Source organism: Moschus berezovskii, chromosome 17 (genome assembly GCF_049115385.1).
Source record: "Moschus berezovskii isolate FMDL1 chromosome 17, NW_MosBer_1.0, whole genome shotgun sequence".
NCBI lineage: Eukaryota > Metazoa > Chordata > Mammalia > Artiodactyla > Moschidae > Moschus > Moschus berezovskii.
The window spans coordinates 25,933,266-25,954,817 of record NC_142476.1 but is presented as its reverse complement, the minus strand read 5'-3'; the positions used below and the strand labels follow the sequence as shown (position 1 = coordinate 25,954,817).

Sequence of the window (21,552 nt, the reverse complement as noted above, 5' to 3'; positions counted from 1 at the left end):
AAATAACAAATCTAACATGTGATTACCTGTTCTCCAATAATGTTTGGTTTCACCGGTCGACAAGGTAAGTGACAGATGCACATCCGGTAACCTAGAATGAAGAATTGCTGCTTATCACTGCTCATCAAAAATTCAATTATTATTAAAATTACTACCAAATTTTATAAGAATAATGGGGATTACTGTTATATTTGTAATGTTATAATTTATCTGAATGAGACCGCCGTGATTTTATACACTTGTTATATATGACACGGTATAAAAACATACACAAGAGATCTAGGTTCAGAATCTGGTTCTTCCTAAAATATCTGTTATCTTGCATTAGTCATGTAGCTTCTTTGGGACTCAGTTTTATCATCTACTTTTTGCCGTCTTGACTTTTTCTCAGCTTCATCTTCTCACCTTATGCTGCATTTACAATTATACAGCCTCTTCTCCATCAATGATACAGCACTTAGTTCTCTTCGCGTACTTCCTACTTAATCTTTACAGATCCTCTTCCCTCTCTCATACTCTAAAATGTAGATTTTCTGTATGATGGATCTGTTACATAAATTTTTTCTCACTTCCTGACTAACTTGAATGCCTTTCATGATTGTAACTATCTCCCCTATGAGAAGGAATTCCAAATTATAGCTCTATTATCAACTCATTCCTGAGGGCCGGATCTCTACTTCCAATTGCCTACTCAAGACATGGGAGTGCTTATTTTAAAACCTATTGTCAAGGACTTCCCTGCTGATGCAAAGGGTAAGAATCTGCCTGCCAATGCAAGGGAAACAGTTTCAATCCCTGGCCCAGTAAGATTTCACATGCTGCAGAGCAACTAAGTCTGTGCACCACAATTTCTCAGCCTGAGTTCTAGAGCCCAGGTGCCACAACTCCTGAAGCCCATGCTTCTAGACCCTGGGCTCCACAAGAGAAGCCATGGAATTGCAACAAGAAGCCCACACAATGCAACAAAGAGTAGCCCTGCGCACAGCAATGAAGACCCAGTGTAATCAAAAAACATTAAAAAATAAAACAAAACCTATTGTCAAGGACTAAACTTTTCACTTGACTCTTGAGCCAGGTTTCTTTTTTCAGCTTTTTAATGAATAATAAAGCCTTCCAGTTACTCCTAACTCAAAAACTGTAAGCTTATCTCTAACTTCCTTCTTCTCATACTTCTAGTTCAGTTCACTTTACATTCAATCATTTTTCTTAGCTGTGTATGTTAAAGCGTCTCAGGACTCAGACCTTGGACCATTTCCTTTTCCACCTATATGTATTCTTAAGGTCATTCCATCCAGACTTTCAGCTTTAAATACCATCTATATTCTGACAACTCCCAAATATGTATTTCTAGCCCAAACCTTTCCAGGTTTATGTGCACTCCAGGCTACCCCCACTAGATGCACCTCAACATCTGTATGGCTAACTCTGAATACATGTTCTTCTTTCCCACATCTAATGCAGTCTTCTTCAGCTAGGTAAGGCATTCTTACTTTGTCATTCATCTCATTTCTATTCCTTCAGCAGATCTTTTTCAACATATTTGCCAACTACTTTGAAGCCTGTTCACAAAGACAAAAGCTATCATATTCCCCATCTTCCAGATCACCATCATGTGGAAGAATGCAACAACCTAAAGAACATGACAGTAAAGAAATACCATGAACCGTCACATAGAAGAGAATAACTTGGAGGAGAGAGACCAAAGATTAAACAATGGCTTTATAAAGCAATTACTTAATTACCTTTGTAATTCAAATGAGATCTTTTTTGTTAAGAAGTCAATATGTTTTACTATACATTCTTATAAATAATTAAACATAAGATAGTATGGCTTCTGAATTAGTCTCTAATTCACTTTTTCTCTAAGTAACTAGTGATAATCTTTTACCAATAATATAACACTAAGAAAATAGTTCTGGTCTAGTTCTGGCTTCTTTTTTGGGTGTCTTATAATGACTATTTCATTCAGTCTGGTTGAAACTCCAGATAACCACATTTCACAGTAAGTATACTTCCTAATCATATACAAATTTAAATATACACATGTTTAGGGGTTTTTGGGGGAGGGGAGTATTTTTGTTTTTATCATATATATATGACTATTTTCATAGTTTACCATGAAAATCCTTCCAAGCAAGCTGGTATAGATCTAATACACTCTTCTCAATGGCTGCATAATATTTCATGGTCTGTATATACCATAATTTATTCAATCATCTTTGATTTTAGTTCCAAGTTTTTGTTTCTAAGCACATGATGCAATGAACATTCTTGTACATCTTTGTCTATTGCTTCCTTTACTCTTAGCAGAGGGATTGCCTGGTGGAAAAATATTTAAAATTTTTTAAATGTTGCCAAATTTCTTTCTTAAAAAAGGCTGTAATGTATTATCCATTGGGGAAGGAAATGGCAACCTACTCCAGTATTCTTGCCTGGGAAATCCCATGGACCGAGGAGCCTGGTGGGCTACAGTCCATGGGGTCTCAAAGAGTCGGACATGACTAACTAAACACATAATTCACTACCTCAGAATCTAACAATAAATCACTCTCCCTAGGAAGTCTTTTAACTTGGTAAAATCCTGTTTTTTGTCCTTCAGCTTCACTCATTTCTTTATTTGAATCCTCTTGTTAAACTTACTCCCTCAAATTGTGCCATTTTTGTCACTGTTGTAACTGTTTTTTCCCTCATTTCCATTTATCCAGAGTAGAGAAAGGCTCTGATTTTGATTTTGAATATTTATCTTATATCTCACCATTGTTCCAAAAACTCTCATTAACTCTGTTTATTTTTAAGTCAGCAGCAGGGGAAAAAAGAGATGTTATCTTCTCTTTTCCAATATTCATACCAATTATTTTCTTGTTTTATTACATTTATTATACCTTCAAAACTATTACTGGAGTTAATGTTAATCATAGTTAATAAAAACTGTAGTTGTTCTAATAAAAAAAGGAAAAGGAAAACTTGTGAAAACATGGTTTAGTAAGTAATGTGGACCTTCAGGGCCAAGCCAAGTACGTAGCACAGAACAGATGCTTAATAATTGTTTGTTAAACTAAACTACTGGTGTCATAAATATCCACTGCCTAGAGAACTACGTGGTCTTTTACTAATAAATACATTAAAAGAGGGGCATTAAATCCTTCATAATTTTAAACTGAAGATACTTGATTATGTTGTCAGTAAAATTCCAAAACTAGTACAAAATCCTGAATTTAATTTACATCACTTTTCAGTAAGCACAAAAATACAAACCTTCAAATTCGACGGAGACTTTCCAGTGTAAATTCTGAAGGTGACGATGAAGCTTATGACTATTACAAGCTCTGAATTTCTCCTTGGGGCACAATGGACAAGTCTGTTTGTTCCCTGTTAAGGAAAAAAGAACCAATAAAGCAGAGAATATACCAGCTATTCATGCTTAAATTTGGCTACAAAACAAGTTAACAGGGGACCCTTTCTCACCCTTGCCTCTCAAAACACACACACACACACACACCCACACACACCCCTTAGATAACATCTTTCTTAACAACAATTGTTTTAGGACATAGTCAGTGACTGATTTTTACCCCAAAACTCTCCTCTCTGTGGCGAGCTGATATCCCTGTTGCCACTGGGTATGGAGAGGATGAGGAAAAGATAAACTACATGATATCCTCCCAGGCAAAATACCTTCCAGAAAGAATGTTGTTCTGCACTTTGGGCAGGGGAAAAGGCAGAAGTTGTCACATTTGCAGAGGGATAGGAGCTAGACAGACAAAAGTATCAGCTCTGGTATTCTACTCTAGCAGCAACAAAAACGGTTAACATGTGGAATTAGAAAAATGAAAGAAGGAAGGGGTAGACTGGATGACATATTGCTGCTATTCTGAGACTGGAGTTAGGATTACAACCTCTGTATCCTATTACAGTGGCTTTGGGCTTCCCTGGTGGCTCAGAGGGTGAAGAATCCACCTGCAATGTGGGAGATGTGGGTTTGATCCCTGGGTTGGGAAGATTCCCTGGAGGCGGGCCTGGCAACCCATTCCAGTATTCTTGCCTGGAGAATCCCATGGACAGAGGAATGTAGCAGGCTCCAGTCCACGGGGTCACAAAAAGTCGGACATGACTGACTAAGCACACAGCACACATCCTATTACTGAATTTGTTAAATTCTTTCTTCTTTATTAACATATTCTTAAAAAGACTATGGATCATCAAAATAGAAGTTTCATTTAATTAGGAAATGTATCTTAATAAAAACTTTAACAGTACCAGAAAAATCTCAAATCCAGGTTTAAATCAATAAAATATACAGAAACAGTAACTCAATTTTTAAAAAATTCATTTGACTGTACCAGGGTGTTTTTGTTTTGATCATCCTGTGTGGCATGTGGGATCTTAGTTCCCTGACCAGGAATCCAACCTATGTTCCCCTGCATTAGAAACACAAAGTCTTAGCCACTGGACCACCAGGGAAATCCCAATAACTCAATTTTTAATCCAGCAAATATCTTTCACATATAGTACATAGCAAATATACGCACAATTTTTAAAATATATTCTCTACTTCAAAAAACCATCAGGAGATCTTGAGGATGGAATCCAAGCACTAAGGATGGTAAAGTAGAATGACAGGAGCTTAGGGCACTAACAACATTGTGAAACTCTGTACCAGCTCTACTTTGCCAGTCTTGAGATTTCTTTCTTATGAGAGAATAAAAGCCTCCATACAATTTTTGGATTTCTGTTACTCATAGCAAAACGTTAATTCCTAACAAAGGCCTTATATATCCATGAGACTGTAATTTCCTTGAGGGGTTGTAAAATAACTTATCTCAGTGTCCTTACATATAGAAGAGTACCATTTCCTAAGTTAAAAAACATCTTATTCTGCCCTAGTTTGGTGGAAATAAATAAGTTCATGCTTACCAAAATTTTCATGAGTAGAAAGATGACAAATCATTAGAAACTGACCAAAAAAACAGAAACCCTCCAAAGATGGAAATACCTGCATCAAGATTATCTGAGTTCAGTGAATTGGCAGAGTCACAATCCCCTTCAGTTACGAAAGCTAACTTCTCTAAATCAGCAAGCTGCCTTTGAATTGAGATGTGTCTCTCTGAAAGGAAAGTTTAAGAGTTAGAAAATTATGCTTTAACAATATGTATTCTATCTTCAGTTTCATTTTATCATGTCACACAGAATTTTACACTTTCATTTCCTATAGCACAGTGCCTTAGTACCTAGGTAGAAAACTCAGTTTATAAAATGACAAGTGTGTCTCAGAAGTCAAAGAGTTGCCACTGCATAACCTCACAGCTTTCAAATTTTATCTTATTATTCAATACAGTTTTACAGAAAATGTTTCTAGTCTGTATAAAACACTGAACCCAGGTTTCCTGTTTTCAAAGAACTTTCAATCAGGTGAGAGAGAAACACGTTAACTACTAACTGTAACACAAGGCAAGATGAATGAACACTTAGGGGTAAAGGTAATATGATGTGGGTACACAGAGGAAGGAATAACTCATTCCAACAAGTGCCTCTAAGAAGCCTTCACTGAAGTGACGTTTGACCAAGACTTAAGGTATAAACAGATTTTTAGTAAGTAGAGATCTGGTGTCTGGCCTTATAACCTGAAATAACCTTATAACTGAAATAAACAAAGGCATGTGGTATAAAAATATATAGCCACTTCTCTACCACTCCTGGCTGGAAAGTAGTACGTTTGGGGGATAGACCTGGTAGAAAGATAATGCAGCCAAAAATGTAGTACACATCATGGGAGGCATAAATTCTATATAAGTTAGTTTGGACTATACTCTTTCAGTTCAGTTCAGTCGCTCGGTCGTGTCCAACTCTTTGCGACCCCATGAATCACAGCACGCCAGGCCTCCCTGCCCATCAACAACTCCCAGAGTTCACCCAAACTCATGTCCATCGAGTCGGTGATGCCATCCAGCCATCTCATTCTTTGTTGTCAGGTTTTTGAGTAAATAAATGATATGATTTGAATGCATTTCAGAATCTCCGGTTGTAGTACCAACGATCAATAATTGAGGTGAAAAATTAGTAATGGAAAGGTACTAGAAAACAGAAGGTAAAAAAAAGCAGCAGAGGATTTGGGATGTGAAAGGGTGAAGATTAAAGAACAACTGAGATTTTGATACAAGTACTATTAACCAATAAAAAGGAAGTAGAAAACAGTTTTAGCAGAAAGGAAGAGAAAAGAGGATGGGAATTTAGTTTTTCACACAATGTGTTTGATTACTACTGGAATTAGGTACTCAAGTCCAGTAGGCAGCTGAATTGCAGTGGAAGGTCAGGAGGGATTTTGAATAGATATAACTCATAAATACTCATGTTAGGTGAAACTAAGAGCATCAGTAAGAAAGCCTAGGGGGAAATGTTTTGAAACTGAGGATAAAAAAGCCAAAACGCAGTCCCAATAACATTTTCAGGTTATTCAAATATTACACATTCTTCAAATTACATATTTGTAAATTTTGGAATAAATCATTCCAAAATATATTTAACATATTCTTGATTAGTAGTATGTGGAATGCATTCCCCAATGCCTCTTAACCCACTACTGATTAACAAAAGGGGATACTATTTTGAAGTGAGGTATACAGGGATGAATATATGTATAGGAGACGTTGAGGAAAAGGAATCAAGAGGGTAGCTTCAAAAGGAAAAAATGGTATAGAGAATCAAGATAATGCAGAAGCCAGGAGAGAAGGGACTGTAAAAGAGTAGTGCTTAACAGTAAATATCACAAATGGTTGCAGAGATCAAGAAAAGACTACTGGATTTAGTATTTAGTAAGTTTCTAGTGACCTTTAAGAAGGTTCAGTGAGGTGTTTCTAGAGTACAAATAGAAATGGAAAGAGAAACGAAGTACAGAAAATCAGCATAGATTACTTTTTTCAAGAAATCTGCTAGTATTAAAAAAAAAAGAGAGATGGGATTTTAACTTGCTTCTTTCTTTTTAAGGATGGAGAGACCTGAGTATTGTAGCCCTATGGAAAGAAATGTTAACAAAGTAGAATTCTGAATATATAAGACTCAGGAGATGGTAACTGATAGGAAAAGATCTCCAGTGAGTTAGGAGTCAATGGGATAAACCACAGACTCTTTAATATTACATAATTAGATTATATAATTTCTCCACACTGCTGTCTTCCTGCCTATTCCTCTCCAAGCTTCACTCCCAGTTGCTTTGTTTCCCTTCTATATAATTTACATTCTTGTTTGTCTCATCTACAAATAAGCAGTTAGAAGCCAAAGGCTACATCTTTATTCATCTCTGTATGGTTAAATGCCTAGTGCAGTAACTTGCACATAGCAGGCACTAGTTTTAAAATAAATTAAAACAAAATCATTAGTCTTTTTGGGTGCAGTAGCACACTGAGTCAAAATTTTGGAATTCAATTCAGCCCTATCAGACATTCCTGTTAAAATTTATTAAAATATATTTTTACCTAATTCCAAAATGGGAAACACAAAGAGCAACAAATGCTATTGGTTAATTTCTTATATCAGGCATTGTTCAAATGACTTACAATGAGGCAGTTTCTATAAACAGATAAACTGTTTCCCCTTTGATCAAAAACCTTTAATTACTGGGTCAGACAGTAAGATTCAGGCAATGAATCCTTATGTACAAACCAACCTATTTCATTTTAAATCACTGGCTTCCATACTTCAAACTGTGTGTGTGAAACAAGATACATAGCACTTCTAACTACTAAGTAGTACAGAGTAAGTGAAAGGGGCCCGGTAAGTTAGAAAATTGAAAATCCTGTAGTCCTCTACTGAAGAAAACTCTAAAGATCTGTCTAAAGATTCATGAAAACACCTTTGTACATCTCTAAAGTCACTTTCTGGTCCAAGACAGTAGATATCAATCTATACTTAAAATCACTCGATCTTTTTGTAACACACTAATAATCTAGAAGTCAATAGGCAAACCTCTTATTAAATCAGATGATTCCAAGATGCTAGGCGGTTCTTTTAAAACTTCTTTTTCTTCCTCAGTTTTCAATTCTATTTCAGATATGCCATCTTCATCTTTCCTATATGAGACTGATTTCAAAGGGCTAACTAGACCATCTAAAAATAATTTATAAAATGTGATTAATACGTTTCTAATGCATTTCCAATTTCTTAATTACTATTTGTTCCAGAAATGCATTTTCAGGTTTTTCAAACATCACACATTCTTCAAATTAAATACTCATAAATTTTGGAATATATGAATAAATCTTCTCAAACTATGTTTACCATATTCATGATGGCAGGGAGGTGGAGAAAGCATACATCCCCTAAAGCTGCTCAATCACATCTGATTAACATAAAAAGACCACATCTAGAGGTGAGTTAAGGAGGATATCTTACTCTGGAGTGTACCTGCTTTTCCCCCATTGCAGCTGGGGAAGAAACAACTGGCCTTATTTAGCACTTACTAGCTTTGTTTTTCTGTGATGAGGAGAGCCCGACCTGAAGTATTCTGACCTTTGTCTTTTCTGTGATCCACCCTACTCTTTACTATAGCAATCTGTATGTTGTTTAAAAATTGCAGAAATAATTGTTAGATTATAACTATCCAAATGTTTTTTAAACATTAACCTCAAAACTGGCTTAGCAGTAGGAAAGACAACGAATTAAGATTTCTTGTTGTTATGATTCAGAAAAAGCATAAAGGTCAATTTGGGGACAAAATTTTTAAAGAAAAGTTTCTCAGAGCTTACGTTTAAAAATGTTCAGACGATTCTTAAAGTGTTACTTATCAATCTTTTAAATTCCTTTATGGTCCAATAAACCATCACTTATAAAACATGCAAGCACAATTAATACAGGCTATTAATTTTCGACAGCCGACTTGGAGAAACGTACCAAAGTCGATGGGATTTACGTCTGAGGAAAACATCTATAATTTAGTTACGCTATCTTAAACTACTCGTCAGCCTCAAATTCTTTTTGGAGGCAAGCTGCTAAAGAAAAAATGAGAAAAACCCCATCTCGTGTCTATTTCGAGACATAAAACCTAACTGACAGCAACGGTTTCTAAATCTTGGCAGTTAGCATCTACTACAGTAAACTCGGTTACTCTATCATATTTTAAAGGAGACAGAGAAATATGGCAGACGGGGCAGAGAGGGAAACTGCCAAATGAGGTGTAACTTTTAATTTCTATACCAGAGAAAGACCCCCTTTAACGAAGACGTCCACGATCCCATTATTTCCTTCCACCTGCAACACCTCTGGCCTCCACAGATCCTTCCCTGTGAGGTCGCCGAGGTTTGTGGAGATGCCGTCCCCAACCTTGTACCCGTTTTTACCGCTGTACGGGTCCCTCGTTCCTCCCCCCATTTCGCTAAAACTGCCTTTTCCCCCATAAAAACCATTCCAGTGAAGAAGGGCCTCCCCTACTCCCCAGCAAGGCGCACTTTCTTGCTTCTCCTGGGCAGAAAGATCTGGGCCTCCCTGCACTTACTGATTTCAGCCTCATCAGGGGCAGAGGCTAGGGCCGGGGACAGGGCCGGAGCCTGGGCCAGGGCAGGGGCTGGGACTGGAGCCGAGGCCGGAGTCGGAGCCGAGGCCGGGGCCGGGGTCGAGGCCGAGACCGGAGCGGAATCCGGGGCCGGAGCTGGGACCCGAGCCGAGTCCGGGGTCGGGGTCGGGACCGGGACCTGGGCCACCTCCACCTTCTCCTGGGGCAGCAGCTCCTCCTCCGCCATATTCGCCATAGTTACCGCCTCCTTGCCAGGCCCGCCCGGGGACCAGCAGGGGCTCACGGCGGAGTGAGAGAAATGGCGTGAAAGCCCAGAGGGCCGGATCCGAGAAGTGGGGAAGCAAATGGGGAGGGCGAGATGCGTGCAACAGACAAAAGATGAAGAATCAGTGACCGAATCCAGTCAGCAGAAAAATTAAAAGCCACAGGCAGCGATTCGCGGTCCCATCCGCTTCCTTTTCCCCGAGGCGTTATGACGCCCCGACTGCGCAGGAGCATGCTGGGGGACGGCGTCCAATGAGGTCAGAGAGTTCCGTTTCCCCGGCGCGTCTCCGTTCTAGCCGTCAACCACCGAACTCGACCAAAACTACAATACCCAGCGTGCACCGCGCCGCCCGGGGCGGAGCGGGGCGGGAGGTGCTTCTAAGGCCTCGGAGGAAGTAAATGCAAAGCTAAACAAGCGCTCCGGAGCGTTCGAGCGCTAGCTACCTTCCGAGCGCAGAACTACATTTCCCAGCGGGCGTCGCGCTCGGGGTCCCTTTCCTATGGTTTGGGCGTCCCAAATCGCAACTGGCGCGGGCTCTGGTAAGTAACGTAGGGAAGCCGAGGGGTTAGTTGACGTTTCGGTGGGTACTCTCCCTGCCTCACTCCAGGACCGAAAGTGGGCAGCCGGCGGGACGGACGGAGGATTCGGGGGCCTCTCGAGCCTGGGCGGGGCGACTCTGTGGGCGGACCCGGGGTTGAGCCTGCTCTGTGAAGGGTGTGGTTCCGGCCCGGCTCTGCCTTCGGGGCAGCCTCTTGCCCCGGGTTGGGTGCGGTGTGTTTCTACCCGAGTCCGCGGGCTAGGCGGTTTCTGGGCCGCTTGTCAGTCAGGCGGACTTCGAGATGGGGGTCTGCTCTTCGTTTCGCGCCTTCACCCACACCATGATCTGAACTCTCTTTTCCTTTTAATTTTGTTTTAACCTACGTATTCCCAACAGCAGTGCCGCGCTGTGGCTGTAAGATTCCTGTGGATGGTGAATTGCGGGGGCCCAGGAGTGGAGAGAAGAGCCTATGCTTACATTTAGGCTTTTAATATCCAAGGCTCCTGAATGTGTGGAGCTTCAGGCACTTGACTGGTGCGATTCAGATTCCTCAGGGCGTCTGTTAAGTTTCCAGGCCTCCGTACTTCTCTTTACTCTCCGAGCCTGCTTGAGTTTAAGGCGCGCTCCTTCAAGCCCACTGCGGGAGGCAAGAGGAATACCTTGTTTTCTGACTGCTCTGCCTACACTGGTCCGAATGTTACGGGAAGCGGGAAGGGAGAGGGAGTCTTCTTTTAGTCTCAGGTATTCGCACTTCCCGTTCGGTTTTTCCTAGTTAATAAAGGTGATACTTAATGGTTTTCTTCTTGGACCGTTTATTTTCAGTTTGTTTTCAGTACCCAGGGGAGAGCGAGTGTGATTTTTTGGCACTGCGAAACTCAAAACAGGAATGTGGTCCTCCCTCCCAGTACTTAAAAGTATATGTGGAGGGATTTCCCCTCCTCTCTCCCGCAGTTGAGCAATTTATCCCGTGGAAGTTTTTGTGAATTGTGATTCTAAAGCCCTCTTAGTGGGCCCATCCACAACTTTTAACTAGTATTCCTGGATGTATATACTGCCTCACTGGTCTTTAAACAGTTCATTAAAAATGGGATAATAACATTATAGTTTGCAGGCATGAGTAGTGGATATTTATGCATCATCTAGGAACCAGTGATGTTTTAATTTGTGAAAGAATGAATGGTTAATTGAAAACTTGATTTAGAATGTCAATTTCATTAATACCAGCTGAAAACCAGAAGATGAAAAAGGGTTAGATTTTTAGTCTGTGTATTCTGTGGAAATTTTAATCAGAATTCCCAAGCACGGTCCCTGTTCTTGAGCTATCCTAAAGAAGGCATCTTCAAAGTTTGAAAAATTATATTGAAATGGCAAGCCACTCCAGTACTCTTGCCTAGAAAATCCCATGGATGGAGGAGCCTGGTGGGCTGCAGTCCGTGAGGTCGCTGGGGGTCGGACACGACTGAGCGAGTTCACTTTTACTTTTCACTTTCACACGTTGGAGAAGGAAATGGCAACCCACTCCAGTTGTTCTTGCCTGGAGAATCCCAGGGATGGGGGAGCCTGTGGACTTCCGTCTATGGGGTCACACAGAGTCGGACACGACTGAAGTGACTTAGCAGCAGCAGCAGCAGCAACTCATCTATTGCTGCGTAAATTGTTCAAAACTTTATGGTTTAGGACAACCAATACACTTCTTACCCCACAGTGGATATGGGTCAGGAATTCAGGAATGGCTTTCTGGGTGCATCTGCCTTTGGGTCTCTCATAACATTGCAGTGAGATACTTGCAAGGGATGGTGCCTAGTGGATGCTTGATGAAGGCTGCAGGATCAGCTTCAAGCGTGGCCCACTCACATGTCTATAAGTCCGTTCATTTTTGGCAAAAGATTTCAGCTCTTCCTTGGTGGGCTTTTCCTAGGGTTACTTGAATGTCTTCATGATATGTTGGCTGGCTTTTCCTAGGGTGAACAATTCAAGACAGAAAGGCAGAAGCCACAGTGTGTTATTTGACCTAGCCACATGTTATATAAATATATCCTGTTGGTTACACAGGTCATCTCTACTTATTGTGAGAGGGAACTTTGTAAGAGACAGTGCAGCAGAGATCAGGAGCCAGTTGGGAAGCAGGCCAGCACAGGAAATCTCCACTTATTTAGTTTATATTTTGATTTCCATAAAATTGGTATGAATGGTCCACTAATATAAAACATTTGTCACAGTACATATACAGGTGTTTTTCTTTTGATAGTCTACTCTCTGCAGTATTTTTTTTCTGATTTGTCTTATGGATAATAGATTCAAATTGGTTTTGTGTGTGTGTGTTCAAAGCACAACATGAAGGGGTTTAAATTGTAAGAGGTAAAATAACCAGCCCATTGCCTCTAAGCAATTTATTTCATGAAAGTTATTGTTTTTCCTTGTATCTTTCTCCCCATGGAATGGGATCCTTGGAACAAGAAAGAAAAATGAAGATTATTCCTGTAATCTGGAAGCTCAACTGTGAATTTAATTATTGCCATGAATTTATCTTAAAAGGCAAAATTTCTGGGTAATTTAGAATCTGTCCTTAGAAGTATATGTTGACTATTTTATTAATTCTTATTATTATTAGATTTCTGGTCTCAGTATTTTCCTTATTCTGTATTCTTCAAAACATTCTACAAGTTTGATTTAGTATAATTGATCACTCTTTTATAGAACTTCACTTGCTGTGATCATGTTTGACCAGCAGTACTTGTAATTGCTTGGTTTCCAGTCTTTGTTATGTTCTGAGCGTCAGTACTTATCACTCTGTGTGTGTGTGTGTTGTGTGTGTGTGTTAGTTGTTCAGTCGTGTCTGACTCTTTGCAACCCCATGGACTGTAGCCTGCCAGACTCCTCTTTCCATGGGATTATCAGGCAAGAATACTAGAGTGAGTTGCCATTCCCTCTCCAGGGGATCCTCCAGACCCAGGGATTGAACTCTGGTCTCCTGCATCACAGGCTCATTGTTTACCATCTCTGTGTCACATGGAAGTCCTATACATATCACTAGCAGCAATTACCTCTCCTTTGGACTTTGCTTGTGGACCCCTTTATATCTTCTTGCCCCAGCAAATCTGGTGATGTTCCCAATCTCTGGCCTCTGTGTTCCAGTACAGGATGATTATATATACTATCTTTAAAATGTTTATGACCACTGGGGATGACTGTGTGTAGTCTTCTTTCTTTTTCTTTTTGTCAGTAACAGCAGTATAGACTTGATCCAGACCCGGGCTGGAAAAGGGAGACTGGGATGAGAAATGGACAGAAGGACTGCAATGAGCAAGAGTTGGAAGTGACTCAGAATGAACAATCACTATTCTGGGAAAGAAAAATTCACCTAACTCATTTTCAGAGGGCATTTATGAACACCTCCTGAATTTTCAGTACAGCTTACTCTTCAAGAAGTTCAGGGTCTAGCTGACAATTGTCTAGAAAGATAATTGCTGAAGGCAGTATTTTTGAGTTTTTAAAAAACCCTCTTGGATGAATTATCTCTATTTTACATATAGTGGAACTAGGACTCAAAAAATGTATGTGTTTTGCCCGACGTCTCACTCAGTGAGAGATGGAGGGTGTATTGAGAAAATGAAGACTTAATGACTAATTGGTTTTGAGGTGTGGGTGGGGCAAAATATAGTAGTCCTGCAGGCAATTGAAAATGGAAATGGGATGCTAGAGAGAAAAGTTTGCCTTAAATGCATACTTTTTCGAGTCTTTCTTAAAAGGTGACCATCCCCACACTGATGGAAGGGAACAGATATAAGGCAGACTGTAAGTAAAGTGGAACAATGAGACAATCCTATCATGTTGAGAATGGGTAAAATACAAAAATTATTTTATAAAACTCCCATTTTTAAGAAACTGAAAAAAGTATGATTTCTAATGTTTTTGTTGTAGCAATGGTTAAAAAAAAAACTGCACACATAATATGTTTTTGATGTTCATTTTAGCTTTGCAAAATGTCCAACAAAGAATCTTGTGGAAAAAAGGAGAAGTCTCAGAGAAAAGGTACCACCCCATCATCCAATATTGATGAAGTAAGAATTTTGACTTATTGACCTAAAGACATCCTGTTTTACAGTTTTATTTTTGTATGATGAAAAAAATACACCTCAGTTTTAAAACAAGTTATGTAAATATTTTGTTCTGGCCGAGAAAGAGTCATTTGTTTTTCTTTACTTGCATTATTTTATATATTCCTCTCAACTCTATGAGTTAGGTACCATTATTATCCCAATTATACAAATGAAGAAACTGAGGCTTGGCAGTATCCTTTTTGGCTCTTGCTCCTCTTAGACTATACTCTTGCAAGTGCCCAGCCTCAGTTTTCTCAATGTGATAAATTGCAGTTACATTCTTTAAGTTGCTTGGACCCAAACCCTGGTCATCATGCTCTGCCTGCATCCCGTCTATCAGCAGATTCTGTCAGCTGAGTGTGACTACCACTCCCACTGCTGTCACCATGATCCAGGCAAACAGCTTGCTTTCTACCTTTGCCTTCTTGTGTTCTCAACATAACAGAGAGTGATCCTAGTAAAATGTTAAATCATGTCACTCTTCTGCGCAGTATTTTCTAGTGATTTTCCACTTCAGAGAAAAAGCTAATGTTCTTCCTGGGACAAAAAACACATTACTGTCACCATCTCATCTCCATCTCATTCTCTCTCTGCTTTCTCCACTCCTTGGCTTCCTTATTGTTGCTCCAGTAAGCCAGGCACATTCCTGCTTTGTGCTTGCTGTTACTCCCTTTAACTTGAAAACTTTCCCTAGATACTCACAGGGTTTGTTCCTTCCTTTCATTAGGTCTCCATTCAGATGTCAAATTACCAGTGGGGACCCATTTTGACTACTTTGTTTAAAATTGCAACAGTGTCACCCTTGCCTCCCAGCCCTTCCTGACCCCGTTCTCTGCTTTCTTCTTCTTATTTTTTTAATAGCATCATCTGACACACTATATTACTTACATATTTGTAAGTTAAACCTGCAGTAGGTGTAAACTCTATGAGAGCAGGGACTTTTATTGTTTTTTCACTAATCTGTTCTCACTGTCTAGAAAAGTGTCTTTGATACACAATAGGTACTTGAAATACGTTTGAATACGTTTGTCCTGGATCTGCTGAATTCAGGATCCACTGAAAAAATAACTGGGTATACGGTTTTGCTTTGTAGAAGATTAAGTGTCACTATGGCAGTACCATTTCCCAATGTCCTTATGTGAGCTGTCTGCAACTTTCTGCCATATTACCTCTATCCCAAGTGAAAGTGAAAAAGTGGAAGTGTTAGTCCCTCAGTCACGTCCAACTCTTGCAACTCCATGGACTGTAGCCCGCCAGCCTCCTCTGTCTGTGGAATTCTCCAGGCAAGAATACTGGAGTTGGTAGCCATTCCCTTCTTCAAGGGATCTTCCTGACTCAGGGATTGAACCCAGGTCTCCTGCATTGCAAGCAGTTTCTTTAACATGTGAGCCACCAGAGAAGCCCACTTCTATCCCATCTCATTCCTACTTCAAGACCACTTAAATCTTCTAATTTCTAGTTAAGTCTCCTTTCCTCTTACCAATGTTTGTATGCCTTTAAACATTGTTCCCGGACTTCCCTGGCAGTACAGTGGATAAGAACCCAGCTGCCAATGGAGGGGACAAGGTTCTAATCCCTGATCCGGGAAGATTCCACATGCCAAAGAGCAACTAAGCTTGTAAGCCGCAGCTACTGAGCCCACTGGCTCCAGAGCCTGAGAGCCGTTAACTGCTGCCTGTGCACCACAGCTGCTGAGCCTAGGCGTTGCAGCTAGTGAAGCCCTCACACCGAGAGCCTGTTCTCTGCCACAGGAGAAGCCACTGCGATGAGAAGGCTCTCATGCCACAACTAGAGCATAGTCCCTGCTCTCCTCAACTAGAGAAAGCCTGTGTGCAGCAGCAAAGACCCAATGCAGCTAAATAAATAAATAAACATTGTTCTCCTCTGAGACTTATTATTAACGCAGAAGGAATTTTGATTTATAACAACATTGATAAAAGAATGCTCTCTTACACTGTGCTTTATTTTGTGCTTTTCTTTCCTTTTTTCCAAATGACATTCTTAGGATAAGAGAGAGAAAAAAACATCAGTAAGTTCTCCTTATTCAATTTGCTCTGTAAGATCAGTGTCATCAGAGAAGAGAAAACTGGTGAGTATTTAGATACTGTAATTAACTCTAGAAATGATATTGAAGTTTTAATGTACAATTAAAAGCTTTATGATATAAATTCCCCTACTACTTTTCCATTAATTTTTTCTTGATATTATACTTACTTTTTGATAGCTGATGGAAAAAGCAGCTTTTTCTTGCTACTCACCAAAAAGCGTTTATCGAATTCTTTCTTTGTGCTAATAGATCCTATCATGTGGGATTAGACAACGTGAATATAAATTTAGACAATTTTTAAGTCTTTTCCTGTATGTGGTTAAATTTGTCTTTACAATTTCATTTTGAAGTCACCAGAATTTTCAGATTCAGAAATTGAGATCCAGAAAGTTAAGTGACTTGTGAAAGGGCACAAAATTGTTTGCAGCAGCAAGGTCCAGATTTTTTTCTACTGTCTGCCAAATAATATGAAACAGTGACAGCAGACTAAACACATCAACCTGGTACATGGATGGTTGCGAAGTGCTCACTATGTTCAAGTGAAGAGTTAGGAGTACATGAAGATTGCTGCACAGTTGTTGTAGGTAATAAGAGGAAATAGTTATGAAAGTTCCATGAATGCAAATTTGGGTTTTTAAGAGTTTCTTTTCACATAATGGAACTGCTATTGCAATTCTTGCTGTATTAACCTTCTTAAAACACTGATTTCATCATATTTCTCTATTGAAAAATCTTCACTTACTTTTTTAGTTTATCATTTGGGCTTCCCTGGTGGCTCAGAAGAGTCCGCCTGCAATGTGGGAGACCTGAGTCCAATCCCTGGTTTGGGACGATCCCCTGGAGAAGGGAATACCTACCCCCTCCAGTATTCTGGCTTGGAGAATTCCATGGACTGTATAGTCCATGGGGTTGCAAAGAGTCAGGACCCTTTTAAATTTTGTCATACCTTAAGTATCCAGTTTTCATTTTTCTTCTTCCTCAAAACAGCCCTTCTAGGTAGGCTGGTTTATTTTCTCTCTGCTGAATTTATACCGGTCATCTCCAGCTTCTTAGAATGCCTAAGCGTTTTTAATGGAGAATTCCTTTTTCTTTTACCCATTCATCTTTATTCAATATATGCTCAATTTTTAGCATGTTTTTGGCCTACTTTTTTTCCTTGGTACATCCCAACTTTTGGGTTTGGATCTTTTAAACTCTTTTACAGCTTACTGTTTATTGTTCTGCTTTATTGTTTATTGTATAGATCCTTCTACTTCTTTCTACTTTATCCCTTTGCTTTACTCTGAGTTCTTTAGGACAGGGACTGCTTTACTCTGAGTTCTTTAGGACAGGGACTGCTTTACTCTGAGTTCTTGGACCTGCTTTACTCTGAGTTCTTTAGGATAGGGACTGTTTTACCCTTGAGTTCTTTAGGACACGGACTGCTTTACTCTGAGTTCTTTAGGACAGGGACTGCTTTACTCTGAGTTCTTTAGGACAGGGACTGCTCTACTCTTGAGTTCTTTAGGACAGGGACTATATCCTCTTTCTCTGTCATTTTTATTGTGTCTAGCCCTCTGCCCCTAGAGAGACAGGGTGGTAGAATAGAAAAGGTAGAGAAATCTGGTTTCAGATCATGGCTCTGCGACTAACTTGCTCTGTAATGTCAAGGATATTTTGCTCTATTTGAGCCTTGGGTGCTTTGTCTGTAAAATGAGATACTAATAATATCTGTCTCATGAGATTGTTGCAAGGATTAAGAAAATTTTTGTGTCAACCTGATACTGACCAGATTTGTTGGCCTGCCCATAGTCAATAGAAAGTGATCAGATGCCAGATAAGAAGTTCAGGTAAGATTTCAAAGGGGTGCCTGCTGCGGCGGGGAGAGTGAGAACAAGGAACACTTTCCTTTGCTTTTTTACTCACTGAGGTGGGAGCTGCCTTGTTTCTTAAATTTATTTTTTTTTAATTGGAGTAAAATTGCTTTACAATGTTGTATTAGTTTCTGCTTATAACAACGTGAGTCAGGTATATGTATACATATATCCCTTCCCTTTGGAGCCTCCCTCCCACCCCACCCCCAGTCCCACCCCTCTAGGTCATCACAGAGCATGGTGTTGAGCTCCCTGTACTATATAGCAGCCTCCCACAAGATATCTGTTTTACATATGGTTCAGTTCAGTTCAGTCGCTCAGTCGTGTCCTACTCTTAGTTACCCCATGGACTGCAGCACAACAGGCCTCCCTGTCCATCACTAAGTCCCAAAGTTTATTCAGACTCATGTCCATCGAGTCGGTGATGCCATCCAGCCATCTCATCCTTTGTCATCCCCTTCTCCTCCTGCCCTCAATCTTTCCCAGCATCAGGGTCTTTTCAAATGAGTCAGCTCTTCGCATGAGGTGGCCAAAGTATTGGAGTTTCAGCTTCAGCATCAGTCCTTCCAGTGAACTCCCAGGACTGATCTCCTTTAGGATGGACTGGTTGGGTCTCCTTGCAGTCCAACGGACTCTCAAGAGTCTTCTCCAGCACCACAGTTCAAAAGCATCAATTCTTTGGTGCTCAGCTTTCTTTATAGTCCAACCCTTACATCCATACATGACCACTGGAAAAACCATAGCCTTGACTAGACGGACCTTTGTTGGCAAAGTAATGTCTCTGCTTTTAAATATTCTGTCTAGGTTGGTCATAACTTTTCCTTCCAAGGAGTAAGCGTCTTTTAATTTCATGGCTGCAATCAGCATCTGCAGTGATTTTGGAGCCCCTAAAAATAAAGTCAGCCACTGTTTCCACTGTCTCCCCATCTATTTGCCATGAAGTGATGGGCCCGGATGCCATGATGTGTTTTTCTGAATGTTGACCTTTAAGCCAACTTTTTCACTCTCCTCTTTCACTTTCATCAAGAGGCTCTTTAGTTCTTCCCTTTCTGCCATTGCATGTGGTAGTGTATATATATATCAACGTTACTTTCTCAGTGTGCCCCACCCTGTCCTTCTCACACTATGTCCTTAGGTCTGTGCTCTGCATCTGCATCCCTATTCCTGCCCTGCAGATAGGTTCATCAGTACCATTTTTCTAGATTCCATATATATACATTGGTGTAAGATATTTATTTTTCTCTTTCTGATTTACTTTACTATGTTTGACAGACTGTAGGTTCACCGACATCACTGCATATGATTCAGTCTAGTTCCTTTTTATGGCTGAGTAATATTTCATTGTGTATATGTACCACATCTTCTTTATCTGTTCATCTGTTGATGGACATCTAGGTTGTTTTTATGTCCTGGCTATTGTAAATGGTGCTGTGCTGTGCTTAGTTGCTCAGTCCTGTCTGATTTTTTGCGACCTCATAGACTGTAGCCCACCAGGCTCCTCTGTCTGTGGGGATTCTCCAGGCAAGAATGCTAGAGTGGGTAGCAGTTGTTTTGGGTTTGCTTTTGTGGGTTGTCTTCTTCTCTTTTGTTTCCTGCCTAGAGAATTTCCTGTAGCACCTTTTGTAGGCTGCCTTTGTTTAGTCCCTAAGTCGAGTCCGACTTTCGTGACCCCATGCACTGTAGCCAAGGGGCTCCACTGTCCCTTGAATTTCCCAGGCAAGAATACTGGAATGGGTTGCCATTTCCTTCTCCAGGGGATCTTCCTGACCCAGGGATAAAACCTGCATCTCTTGCATTGGCAGGCAAATTCTTTACCACTGAGCCAAGGACACTAACTTAATCAGAAGGCTAAGATCCTTGAGTAAGTAAGGCTGGCTTGGTGGTGCTGAATTCTCTTAGCTTTTGCTTGTCTGTGTTTAATTTCTCCATTGAATCTGAATGAGATCCTTGCTATAATCTTGGTTGCAGATTTTTCTCTTTCATCACTGTAACTGTATCCTGCTACTTTGACCTGGCCTGCAGAGTTTCTGCTGAAAAATCAACTGAGAGCCTTATGGGAATTCCCTTGTATGTTATTTTTTGCTATTTTTAATATTTTTTTCCATGCTGTTTTTAATATTTTTTTCTTTGTGTTTGATTTTTGTTAGTGTGATTAGTATGTCTTGGTGTGTTTCTCCTAGGGTTTATCCTGCATGGGTCTGTCTGTACTTTCAGACCTGGGTGTCTATCTCCTTTCCCATGTTAGGAAAGTTTCTGACTATAATCTCTTCGAATATTTTCTCAGACCATTTCTTTTGCCTTTTTCTTTAGGACCCAGTATTTCAAATGTTTGTGTATTTAGTGTTGTTGCAGAGTTCTCTGGGTCTGTCTTTAATTTTTTTCAATCTTTTTTTTTTAATCCTGTTCCTTGGCTGTTATTTCCACATTGTCTTCCATTTCACTTTTTCATTCTTCTGCCTTAGTTATTCTGCTTTTGATTCCTTCTGGTGTATTTTTCATTTCAGTTATTGTGCTCATCTCTGTTTGCTTGTTCTTTAGTTCTTCTAAGTCTTTATTAAACATTTCTTGTATTTTCTCGATCAGTGCCTCCATTCTATTTCTAAGTTTTTGTATCATTTTTACTGTAATAAAATTTTTTTCAGGTAAGTTGTCTATTTCCTCTTCATTTGTTTGATCTTGTAGGTTTTTATTGTGCTTGTTTGTTTGTAACTTGGGTTTTTGTCATCACGTATTTTTTGTGCGTGGGACTGTGCTTCTGTCTTCCTAGTTGTTTGACCTGAGATTTGGGTTTCCCTGGTGGTTCAGAGGTAAAGAATCTGCCTACAATGGAACAGACCCAGGTTTGATCCCTGGGTTGGGAAGATCCCTGAAGAAGGGAATGGCTCCCCACTCTGGTATTCTTGTCTGGAGAATCCAATGGAGCCTGACGGGCTACAGTCCATGGAGTCACAAAGAGTTGGACATGCATAACTGAGTGACTTTCACTTCACTTCCAGCACTGGAGTTTGCAGGCAGTTAGGTAGAGCTACGTGTTGGTGTTGAGATGTGGACTTCCAAGAGACTTTACGCAAATTAATATTCCCTGGAGTCTGTGGTTCTCTGTTAGAACCACCAGGTTCAGACTCAGCTCTCCTACCATAGGAGCTCAGGCCCATCCTCTGGCCCAGGAACCGAGATCCTACAAGCCACAAGCCACACAGAGTAACAACAACAACAAAAAGTGAAATTTTAAAAACTAACACTTATA

The 21,552-nt window shown here is 40.2% G+C and overlaps 2 protein-coding genes across 8 annotated transcripts in view; one reads left to right on the top strand and one right to left on the bottom strand.

The window, feature by feature from the left end:
- Positions 1-9,973, bottom strand: part of TRMT1L (tRNA methyltransferase 1L) — a 35,966-nt gene extending 25,993 nt beyond the window's left edge. The window contains exons 1-5 of one of the 2 annotated variants that reach the window (XM_055419103.2): positions 9,485-9,973; positions 7,960-8,100; positions 4,994-5,104; positions 3,256-3,369; positions 27-91 (exon numbers count right to left, since the gene is read on the bottom strand). In XM_055419103.2, coding sequence (XP_055275078.2) covers positions 27-91; positions 3,256-3,369; positions 4,994-5,104; positions 7,960-8,100; positions 9,485-9,737 — 684 coding nt within the window. In that variant the 5' untranslated portion in view covers positions 9,738-9,973. The remainder of the gene's footprint in view (positions 1-26; positions 92-3,255; positions 3,370-4,993; positions 5,105-7,959; positions 8,101-9,484) is intronic. The other variant, XM_055419104.2, reaches the window with a different exon arrangement.
- Positions 9,974-10,127: 154 nt separating this feature from the next.
- SWT1 (SWT1 RNA endoribonuclease homolog) overlaps positions 10,128-21,552 on the top strand; it is a 108,493-nt gene continuing 97,068 nt past the window's right edge. For 3 of the 6 annotated variants that reach the window (XR_008685040.2, XM_055419102.2, XM_055419098.2), the window contains exons 1-3: positions 10,128-10,306; positions 14,280-14,366; positions 16,411-16,494. Coding sequence is in view for 5 of the 6 variants with exons in the window: in XM_055419102.2 (XP_055275077.2) it covers positions 14,289-14,366; positions 16,411-16,494 (162 nt within the window). In the remaining variant the exon portion in view is untranslated. The other 3 variants (XM_055419100.2, XM_055419101.2, XM_055419099.2) reach the window with 3 other exon arrangements.